Source organism: Coregonus lavaretus (assembly GCF_964263955.1).
Source record: "Coregonus lavaretus genome assembly, contig: HAP1_SCAFFOLD_4603, whole genome shotgun sequence".
Classification (NCBI taxonomy): domain Eukaryota; kingdom Metazoa; phylum Chordata; class Actinopteri; order Salmoniformes; family Salmonidae; genus Coregonus; species Coregonus lavaretus.
Window position 1 is genome coordinate 5,001 of NW_028159469.1, and position 12,137 is coordinate 17,137.

The 12,137-nt window shown below is 45.7% G+C and overlaps 1 protein-coding gene across 1 annotated transcript in view; it reads right to left on the minus strand.

Annotated features, from left to right (window-relative positions):
• Positions 1-12,137, minus strand: part of LOC311122821 (uncharacterized protein) — a gene marked incomplete at both ends in the record, with an annotated part of 40,768 nt that overhangs the window by 1,849 nt on the left and 26,782 nt on the right. Inside the window, 2 exons of the mRNA XM_084197139.1 lie at positions 10,567-10,741; positions 11,629-11,841. Coding sequence (XP_084053265.1) covers positions 10,567-10,741; positions 11,629-11,841 — 388 coding nt within the window. The remainder of the gene's footprint in view (positions 1-10,566; positions 10,742-11,628; positions 11,842-12,137) is intronic.

The window sequence follows — 12,137 nt, forward strand, 5'->3', positions numbered from 1 at the left end:
CAAACTTCTTCCATTTAAGAATGATGGAGGCCACTGTGTTCTTGGGGACCTTTAATGCTGCAGACATTTTTTGGTACCCTTCCCCAGATCTGTGCCTCGACACAATCATATCTCGGAGCTCTACGGACAATTCCCTCGACCTCATGGCTTGGTTTTTGCTCTGACATGCACTGTCAACTGTGGGACCTTATATAGACAGGTGTGTGCCTTTCCAAATCATGTCCAATCAATTGAATTTACCACAGGTGGACTCCAATCAAGTTGTAGAAACATCTCAAGGATAATCAATGGAAACAGGATGCACTCGAGTCTCATAGCAAGGGGTCTGAATACTTTCTGAAGGCACTGTAGATCTACTGTGGCATTCCAGTCTGTACCCTCTCCTTTCTTCTCTAAGATACATATATCTACTGTGGCATTCCAGTCAGTACCCTCTCCTTTCTTCTCTAAAGATACATAGATCTACTGTGGTATTCCAGTCTGTAATCTCTTCTTTCTTCTCTAAGAATAAAAGTATGAACATCTATAATGCAATTGAAAGGGGCTTTACGCAATACCGTGTGATTGTTGATTGAGCATGTTGATGATTTATGTATTGAAGTAATGCAGTGTCAGTCTGTGACCTAGAACATTTCAGAACACACACAGACTGAGACCGTCCTGTCAACCTCAGCGGTCTCTCAGCGTGACTAGATTACTCAGTATTATTCCGTTTACTGACGCGTTACAATAAGTACAGCGCGCTGGCAGAACACAGAGACATAACACTCAACATGAACCCATTCTGGATCTTGGAGTAATGAATACATACAAAGATATTTACCAAATAGAAACACTAGGCCTATGGGCTATGCCTACGCCACGTTGCCTCTGCCTCTTCAGTTCATCTGAGCTGAGAAAACATTTCAGGCTATTCCGTTAAAACAACTAGAGCCTTTGAGCACGTTGTAATCCAAATTGGCTCATTAACTGGCGCCATAATGGCAGTACATAATGCCAGTACATAATGGCAGTACATAATGGCAGTACATAATGCCAGTACAGTGCCTTGCAAAAGTATTATGTATACATAAGTATTCATGTAATGGACATACACAAAATAGTCCAAATTGGTGAAGTGAAATGAAAAAAATAACTTGTTTAGAAAAATTCTAAACAATAAATAACGGAAAAGTGGTGCGTGCAGATGTATTCACCCCCTTTGCTATGAAGCCCCTAAATAAGATCTGGTGCAACCAATTACCTTCAGAAGACCTGACCAAACAGGTCAGGGACAAAGTTGTGGAGAAGTACAGATCAGGGTTGGGTTATAAAAAAATATCCGAAACTTTGAACATCACACGGAGCACCATTAAATCCATTATTAAAAAATGGAAAGAATATGGCTCCCAAGTGGCGCAGCGGTCTAAGGCACTACATCTCAGTGCTTGAGGCGTCACTACAGACCCCCTGGTTCGATTCCAGGCTGTATCACAACCGGCCGTGATTGGGAGTCCCATAAGGCGGCGCACAATTGGCCCAGCGTCGTCCGGGTTTGGCCGGTGTAGGCCATCATTGTAAATAAGAATTTGTTCTTAACTGACTTACCTAGTTAAATAAAGGTAAAATTAAAAAATTAAAAAAAGAAGTCACATAATTTGTTAAATAAAGTCCACCTGTGTGCAATCTAAGTGTCACATGATCTCAGTATATATACACCTGTTCTGAAAGGCCCCAGAGTCTCCAACACCACTAAGCAAGGGGCACCACCAAGCAAGCGGCACCATGAAGACCAAGGAGCTCTCCAAACAGGTCAGGGACAAAGTTGTGGAGAAGTACAGATCAGGGTTGGGTTATAAAAAAATATCAGAAACTTTGAACATCCCACAGAGCACCATTAAATCCATTATTTAAAAAATGGAAAGAATATGGCACCACAACAAACCTGCCAGGAGGCAAGGAGGGCATTAATCAGAGAGGCAACAAAGAGACCAAAGATAACCCTGAAGGAGCTGCAAAGCTCCACAGCGGAGATTACAGTATCTGTCCATAGGACCACTTTCAGCCTTACACTCCACAGAGCTGGGCTTAACGGAAGAGTGGCCAGAAAAAAGCCATTGCTTAAAGAAAAAAATAAGCAAACACATTTGGTGTTCGCCAAAAGGCATGTGGGAGACTCCCCAAACATATAGAAGAAGGTACTCTGGTCAGATGAGACTAAAATCGAGCTTTTTGGCCATCAAGGAAAACACTATGTCTGGCGCAAACCAAACACCTCTCATCACCCCAGCATCATGCTGTGGGGATGTTTTTCATTGGCAGGGACTGGGAAACTGGTCAGAATTGAAGGAATGATGGATGGCGCTAAATACAGGGAATTTCTTGAGGGAAACCTGTTTCAGTCTTCCACAGATTTGAGACTGGGACGGAGGTTCACCTTCCAGTAGGACAATGACCCTAAGCATACTGCTAAAGCAACACTCAAAGTGGTTTAAGGGGAAACATTTAAATGTCTTGGAATGGCCTAGTCAAAGCCCAGACCTCAATCCAACTGAGAATCTGTGGTATGACTTAAAGATTGCTGTACACCAGCGGAACACATCCAACTTGAAGGAGCTGGAGCAGTTTTGCCTTGAAGAATGGGCAAAAATCCCAGTGGCTAGATGTGCCAAGCTTATAGAGACATACCCCAAGAGACTTGCAGCTGTAATTGCTGCAAAACGTGGCTCTACAAAGTATTGACTTTGGGGGGGTGAATAGTTATGCACGCTCAAGTTTTCCGTTTTTTTGTCTTATTTTTGTTTGTTTCACAATAAAAAAATATTTTGCATCTTCAAAGTAGTAGGCATGTTGTGTAAATCAAATGATACAACCCCCACCCCCCAAAAAAATATATTTTAATTCCAGGTTGTAAGGCAACAAAATAGGAAAAATGTCAAGAACAGTAGAATTTGGGGATGTCCCTCTCCTCTCCTCTCCTCTCCTCTCCTCTCCTCTCCTCTCCTCTCCTCTCCTCTCCTCTCCTCTCCTCTCCTCTCCTCTCCTCTCCTCTCCTCTCCTCTCCTCTCCTCTTCTCCTCTCCTCTCCTCTCCTCTCCCAATTGTCATACTTGAGTAAAAGTAAAGATATCTTTAATAGAAAATGACTCAAGTAAAAGTGAAAGTCACACAGTAAAATACTACTTGAGTAAAAGTCTAATCAGATCAGAGGCAATAGGGATGACCAGGGATGTTCTCTTGGTAAGTGCTTGCATTGGACCATTTTCCTGTGCTGCTAAGCTTTCAAAATGTAACAAGTACTTTTGGGTGTCAGGGAAAATGTATAGAGTAAAAAGTACATTATTTTCTTTAGGAATGTAGTGAAGTAAAAGTAAAAGTAGTCAAAAATAAATAGTAAAGTAAAGATATCCCAAAAAACTACTTAAGTAGTACTTTAAACTATTTTTAATTAAGTACTTTACACCACTGTGTGCGAGTGTGTCCGTGTGTGTGCGTGTGTGTGTGTGTGTGTGTGTGTGTGTGTGTGTGTGTGTGTGTGTTTCTATAGCGATAGAGTACTGTAGATACGCTGGGGTGGTTGTCCCTCCAATCAAGCTCTGAGTTGACAGGTGTAGAACTACACACCTCATGTCTTACATTCACAGTGTACATGCTTGTTTATATTTATTTATGGTTGGGGACATAAATAAACAGGGGACAGATACAAACACATTGACACACTGAATAAACAATCATCTGATGTGTTGCACCACAGTCTGTAGAACTTGTGCTTATTTCCAACACTAGTCACATGTTTCTGAACACTTTAGAATTGTTTAAACATAGTGGATACAGTATCAATAATAATAATAATGGCTGCTTCTATTTCTGTCTATTATAATTAGGTACATGGTATTCAGGATCTGTCTCGGTCTCCTTCTTATTACCCAGCATGCAGAGTGTTCCAAGACAACAGCAGTGTCACAGACCTGCCAGCTCCACCTGACTAATGAGTCCTGTACACTGCACTACGGAGCTGCACCTGCCCTGGCTGGCTCACTAGCTGGCTCACTAGCTGGCTCACTAGCTGGTTCACTAGCTGGTTCACTAGCTGGCTCACTAGCTGGCTCAATAGCTGGCTCACTAGCTGGCTCACTAGCTGGCTCACTAGCTGGCTCATTGGATGGCTCACTAGCTGGCTCACTAGCTTGCTCACTAGCTGGCTCACTAGCTGGCTCACTAGCTGGCTCACTAGCTGGCTCACCAGCTGGCTCATTGGCTGGCTCACTAGCTGGCTCACTAGCTTGCTCACTAGCTGGCTCACTAGCTGGCTCACTAGCTGGTTCACTAGCTGGCTCACTAGCTGGCTCACTAGCTGGCTCACTAGCTGGCTCACTAGCTGGTTCACTAGCTGGCTCACTAGCTGGCTCACTAGCTGGTTCACTAGCTGGCTCACTAGCTGGCTCATTGGCTGGCTCACTAGCTGGCTCACTAGCTGGTTCACTAGCTGGCTCACTAGCTGGCTCATTGGCTGGCTCACTAGCTGGCTCACTAGCTGGCTCACTAGCTGGCTCACTAGCTGGTTCACTAGCTGGCTCACTAGCTGGCTCACTGGCTGGCTCATTGGCTGGCTCACTAGCTGGCTCACTAGCTGGCTCACTGGCTGGCTCACTGGCTGGCTCACTAGCTGGCTCACTAGCTGGCTCACTAGCTGGCTCACTAGCTGGCTCCCGCTCCATCCATATTATATCAGCAAGTGTGTTATCTCTTGGGTTAAAGTGGAACTGAAAGCATTTTAACTACTTTGCAGATATGAAACAAACAGACAATCATAATATCTGTAAAAAATATCAAATTCCCAGTTTATGCTACAAAACCAAGTTTCTAAGAGATGTAAAAAAATAATTAAAAAAATCTATTTAACATGCAGGGAGAAAATAAAACATGGTGGTTAGATGTGTAGCAGTGGGTTGTTCAAATACACCCAGCCACAAAAAAAGGTATATGTGTCCATAACAGGGCAAATGTAAAAATATGGGGGAAATTGTGCAATTGGCAAGTGAGAGACCCACAGTACACATACATTTGCAGCGGGCACTTCGAGGAGGAGTGCTTCGAGATTATCCCCAAATTGAAGGAGCAGTTTGGGGTGGAGAGGAGGTTGTCTAGGGTCTTAAAAGAGGCAGTCTTTTGAGAAGCGAGAGAGGAGACGGGTAAGAGATAACATTACTTTGTTTCACACACAACAACATAACAAGCTAGCTAGTAGTGATCATGGCAAAGTAATCAAGCAATCAAACTAGCATTTCGCCCTTATACACACATCTCAAATGTCAGTTATTCCACTATATTTCAAACACCCTAATATACCTCATACAGATGGTGGAATCACTGCTAGAGGCCACATCATCAGTCACAGATGGAGATAGTGATGCCGCGTTCAAAACAACGTCAAATCATGACGTCAGTGATCTTCAGGTCGGAAAGTCGGAGCTCTAGAAAGAGGCCAGAGTTCCCGAGTTGGAATTCCGAGTTGGATGATCGTTCGAATCGATTTTTTTGTAGCCGGAGCTAGTTTTTTTCCCCCAGAGTTCCCTGTTGTTTTGAACGCATTGAAATCGGAGATTTCCCGAGTTTCAAGCTTCCAGTTGTTTTGAACGCGGCATGATGCAGACAAAGAGCTCAGTGACTCTGAGACCTCCCCACCTCCCGCCTTCTCCGACCCTGTTGTTGAAATGGAGTCAGCACCAGTGGCTACACAGTCAATTGATACAGGTTGGTAGCTTTGATAATCTGTCACGGATTCTGCCGAGGCTGCTCCTCCTCCTTGCTCGGGCAGGCTTCGGCGTTCGTCGTCCCCGGAGTACTAGCTGCCACCGCTGGATGTTCTCGATAGTTGTTTGGTCTGGTCTTGTGTGTGCACCTGTTTCGTATTGAGTATTGATTATGTCACCTATAAGTTTCCCTTTTGGTTTGTTTGCAGTTGTGTGTAATTGTCCGCCTGTCCGATTGGTGTCTCGTTAGATGTTTAGTGTTTTACGCGTGTGTGCGTAATCGTTCGCCTCCTTTGTTTAGAGGCCTTTTGTTTTGACTTTGTCCATTCTAGTAAAGTCATTTTGGACTTAGCCTCCTTGTCCTGCGCTTGACTCCACCACTGCATCCACATCAGTTTACGTGACATAATCACATGCATGCATGCTTACAACTACAAAAAACAAGCAATGTCAACACAACCCAGCACAAACAAAGATAGCAAGCTGAATAAATAAAACCATTTCACTCACTCAAGTAGCTCACGTTGCCAGCAGCAGAAAAATGCATCCAATCAATAATCCAAAGAAAGTGGAGTAGAAAGTAATCCAACGGGGAGCTAGTCATTATTGGTGCGTTCAAAACAACTGGGAACTCGGGGAAAAAAACGAGGTCAAATCATGACGTCAGTGATCTTAACGTCGGAAAGTCTGAGCTTTAGAAAGAGGCACGAGTTCCCGACTTGGAGTGCTGCCATTTGTTCCCATTCTTCCTTCTCTTCTGACTCACAATCCAACATGATATTCTCGCTGGTCTAGACCTGGCTACTCATAGAATTTTCACAAATGCCTTAGCCGACGTCATTACCAAACGTTCTATGAAAGTATACAAACGTGAAAAAATGCCATATCTAAGTGCTCGCTTGTCAGAAAATGTAAAACAAGTGCGTCATATTCTTCCTGGGGGTGTTTAGGAACAGGTTTTAACATGTTTTCATGTTGCTAAAATGCCTTCAGTTCCATTTTAAGTCATACTGTTACGATCACCATTCTGTCTGTGAAGCCTCAGGCTCTGTTCCTCCCTCCCTACAGCGCTGCTCCTCAGTCTTCTCTGTGTCCTGGTTGGGAATGTGTTGAACAGTCTTCTCTGGTTGGGAATGTGTTGAACAGTCTTCTCTGGTTGGGAATGTGTTGAACAGTCTTCTCTGGTTGGGAATGTGTTGAACAGTCTTCTCTGGTTGGGAATGTGTTGTACATTCTTCTCTGGCTGGGAATGTGTTGAACAGTCTTCTCTGGTTGGGAATGTGTTGAACAGTCTTCTCTTGTTGGGAATGTGTTGAACAGTCTTCTCTGGTTGGGAATGTGTTGAACAGTCTTCTCTTGTTGGGAATGTGTTTAACAGTCTTCTCTGGTTGGGAATGTGTTGAACAGTCGACTTACTATGGATTCTATCCTCCTGATTCCTGCTCACAAGCAAAAACTAAAGCAGGAAGTACCAGTGACTAACTCAATACGGAAGTGGTCAGATGACGCGGATGCTACACTAAAGGACTGTTTTGCACAGACTGGAATATGTTCCGGGATTCATGCAATGGCATTGAGGAGTATACCAGCTCAGTCACCGGCTTCATCAATAAGTGCATCGACGACGTCGTCCCTGCAGTGACCATGAATACATATCCCAAACAGAAGCCATGGATTACAGGCAACATCCGCACCGAGCTAAAGGCTAGAGCTGCCGCTTTCAAGGAGCGGGACACCAATCTGGGCGCTTTTAAGAAATCCTGCTATGCCCTCAGACGAACCATCAAAAAGGCAAAGCGTCAATACAGGACTAAGATTGAATCCTACTACACCGGCTCCGATGCTCGTCGGATATGGCAGGGCATGCAAACTATTACAGACTACAAAGGGAAACCCAGCCGCGAGCTGCCCAGTGACACAAGCCTACCAGACGAGCTAAAGGCCTTTTATGCTCTCTTCGAGGCAAGCAACACTGAAGCATGCATGAGATCACCAGCTGTTCCGGACGACTGTGTGATTACGCTCTCCGTAGCCGATGTGAGGAAGACAAACAGGTCAACATTCACAAGGCCGCGGGGCCAGACGGATTACCAGGACGTGTACTCAGAGCATGCGTGGCAAGTGTCTTCACTGACATTTTCAACCTCTCCCTGACCGAGTCTGTAATACCTACATGTTTCAAGCAGACCACCATAGTCCCTGTGGCCAAGAAAGCGAAGGTAACCTGCCTAAATGACTACCGCCCCGTAGCACTCAAGTCGGTAGCCATGAAGTGCTTTGAAAGGCTGGTCATGGCTCACATCAACACCATCATCCCAGAAACCCTAGACCCACTCCAATTCGCATACCACCCCAACAGATCCACAGATGATGCAATCTCAATCGCACTACACACTGCCCTTTCTCACCTGGACAAAAGGAACACCTATGTGAGAATGCTATTAATTGACTACAGCTCAGCGTTCAACACCATAGTGCCCACAAAGCTAAGGACCCTGGGACTAAACACCTCCCTCTGCAACTGGATCCTGGACTTCCTGACGGGCCGCCCCCAGGTGGTAAGGTTAGGCAACAACACATTTGCCATGCTGATCCTCAACACGGGGGCCCCTCCGGGGTGCATGCTTAGTCCCCTCCTGTACTCCTTGTTCACCCACGACTGTGTGGCCAAGAACGACTCCAACACCATCATTAAGTTTGCCGACGACACAACAGTGGTAGGCCTGATCACCGACAACGATGAGACAGCCTATAGGGAGGAGGTCAGAGACCTGGCAGTGTGGTGCCAGGACAACAACCTCTCCCTCAACGTGAGCAAGACAAAGGAGATGATCGTGGACTACAGGAAAAGGAGGCCGAACACGCCCCCATTCACATTGACGGGGCTGCAGTGGAGCGGTTTGAGAGTTTCAAGTTCCTTGGTGTCCACATCACCAACAAACTATCATGGTCCAAACACACCAAAACAGTCGTGAGGAGGGCACAACAACACCTTTTCCCCCTCAGGAGACTGAAAAGATTTGGCATGGGTCCCCAGATCCTCAAAAAGTTCTACAGCTGCTCCATCGAGAGCATCCTGACCGGTTGCATCACCGCCTGGTATGGCAACTGCTTGGCCTCCAACCGCAAGGCATTACAGAGGGTAGTGCGTACGGCCCAGTACATCACTGGGGCCAAGCTTCCTGCCATCCAGGACCTCTATACTAGGCGGTGTCAGAAGAAGGCCCAAAACATTGTCAAAGACTCCAGCCACCCTAGTCATAGACTGTTCTCTCTGCTAACGTACGGCAAGCGGTTCCGGAGTGCCAAGTCTAGGTCCAAAACGCTCCTTAATAGCTTCTACCCCCAAGCCATAAGACTGCTGAACAATTAATCAAATGGCCACCCAGACAATTTACATTGACCACCCCCATTTGTTTTTACACTGCTGCTACTCACTGTTTATTATCTATGCATAGTCACTTTACCCCTACCTACATGTACATATTACCTCGACTAACCTGTAGCCCCGCACATTGACTCGGTACCGGTACCCCCTGTATATAGCCTCAGTACTGTTATTTTATTGTGTTACTTTTTATATTAATATTTACTTTTGTTTATTTAGTAAATATTTTCTTAACTCTATTTCTTGAACTGCAATGTTGGTTAAGGGCTTGTAAGTAAGACATTTCACGGTAAGGTCTACACCTGCTGTATTCGGCACACGTGACAAATAACATTTTGTATTTTATTTTATTTTATCACTACTATGGTCTGTGTTAGTATCAGTGAGGCCTCAGGCTCAGTTCCTCTCCTCCTCTCTTCTCTGTCTGTTAACAAACAGACTGTGTCCTCCGGCACTAAGGGCCACGCTGTGCAGGTGAATATGTGTGTGTGTGTGTGTGTGTGTGTGTGTGTGTGTGTGTGTGTGTGTGTGTGTGTGTTTGTGCATGCTTCTGTCTGTACACACAGTTTGGTTCAAGGTAGGGTAGCGAACTGTGTTGTGCTACAGGACTGACTGATTTCTTTACAGCTCATCTCATTCCATCTCTCCCCGTCTCCCTATAGCAGGGAGGTTGCATCCCAAATGCCACCCTATTCCCTATAAGGTGCCATTTGGTATTAGGTATTTGGTATTTTATTAGGATCCCCATTAGCTGTTGCAAAAGCAGCAGCTACTCTTCCTGGGTTCCACATGAAACATGAAATAATACAGAACATTAATAGAAAATAACAGCTCAAGGACAGAACTACATACATAAAAAAAAAAGGCTCACATATCAATACATACACACAAACTATCTAGGTACCAAGGCTGCGAGTGAAGCTGGGGTCACGACCCCTCCCCTGGTACGTTCACTACGTCTGTTTGATCAGAGTTCGACTCAAAGCTACATCTCTTCCGTTGACATCTACAGTCCATCTCTCAGAGTGAAGGGGGAATTATGCTTCATTAAGGTTCACTACACAGATAATGGACTCTATGTTACGTCCCAAATGGCACCCTATTCCTTATATAGTGCACTACTTTTGGTCACGGGCCTCTGGTCTAAAGTAGTGCACTATGTAGGGAATAGGGTGCCATTTGGGACACAGGCTAAAGCTTTGTAAAGCTGTGTCCGGTCCTGTATGGTGCTGTCTCTCCAGTCCAAGGGTACCTGTCTATTTTCCCTTCCGCTGCTTGGCAGGGTTTTACCTAAAGTACTGTTCTGACGGCCCGCACAATAATGGTTCAAATCCATTAAGCCATTTTAAATGACACATGTCACTTTCAACTACAGTACTGTAGCTTCCTAAGAAGTTTGATAAAAACATGACCTAAGTACAGTGTGTTTTCTCCACCATTTACTCACCATGTACCCGGGGGCACAGATGCAGGCTCCAGTGATGCCATCACAGTCGGCTCCGTTGGCACACGCACACGGCTCCTTGCACCCCTCGCCATAGTAACCTGACGGACAGGTCTCGTTGCAGAACAGACCCGCCCACCCCGCCGCACACGCACACTCCCCAGACAACGGATGGCAGCTGGGAATGGAGAAGAGAGGAGAGGAGAGGAGAGGAGAGGAGAGGAGAGGAGAGGAGAGGAGAGGAGAGGAGAGGAGAGGAGAGGAGAGGAGAGGAGAGGAGAGGAGAGGAGAGGAGAGGAGAGGAGAGGAGAGGAGAGGAGAGGAGAGGAGAGGAGAGGAGGCTCATGATAGATACAGTCTCTGTCTGCTGATACACTCTTAGAAAAAAAAGGTGATATCTAGAACCTACAAGGTAGAAAGGGTTCTACATGGAACCCAAAAGAGTTTTAACTGGACCAAAAGGGTTCTACCTGGAACCAATAAGGGTTCTTCAAAGGGTTATCCTATAGGGACAGCCGAAGAACCCTTCTTGGTTCCAGTCAAAACCCTTTTGGGTTCCATGTAGAACCCTTTCTACCTGAAACCAAAAAGGGTTCTACCTGGACAGCCGAAGAACCCGTTTGAAACCCTTTGTTGTATGAGTAGTACAGTAGAATAGATACATCTCTCTCAGGTCCTTAGAGACCGTACTGGCTGGCTGCTGAATGTGTAGCAGAGCACCGGAACACCATATGGGCCATACCTCTTAGTTAGAACAACGTTCAATGGAGACTTCCAACTCGGTTATGTTTATGTTAACACAGCCATCAAAATGATCTACTGGAGAGCAGTTGATTTACTGGTGTTGGGCCATCAGACTACTGTTCTTTCAAGGATACTATTTTCTAAATAGCTTGTTTTTAACACTGCCAACCCACCGCTAAACTCTTTGAGATTCTGTATGTAATGAAAAAGTGCATAGGATAAAAACTAAATGGATCACAGTGTATTATCATCATCGATCATAGCTCAGTGTGAAGAAATGTTACTTTATCTCAAAACAGCCTTATTTAGGATAGAAAGTACCTGAGCGTGTTTAAGGCGTTGCAGGGGCAGTATTTATCACAGATGAGTCCATACAGTCCAGAGGGACAGAACCTGTCCTGACAGCTAGGACCTTTGAACCCCTCGTCACACAGACAGGCCCCGTTGATATGGTAACACCTCGCTCCGTTCCGACAGTCACACTTATGGGCACACTGAGGACCGTAGGACCCCACCGGACACTCCTCCTTACATCTGGAGAGGGGGGGAACATAGAGAGAGAGAGGGACAGAGAGAGAGAGAGAGACAGAGAGAGAATGAAACAGAGGGAGAGGGAGAGGGAGAGAGAGAGAAAGCGACAGAGGGAGAGGGAGAGAGGGAGAGAGAGGAGAGAGACAGAGGGAGGGAGAGAGAGAGACAGAGGGAGAGGGAGAGAGAGAGAGAGAGGAGAGAGACAGAGGGAGAGAGAGAGACAGAGAGAGAATGAAACAGAGGGAGAGGGAGAGAGAGAGAGGGACAGAGAGAGAGAGAGAGAGAGACAGAGGGAGAAT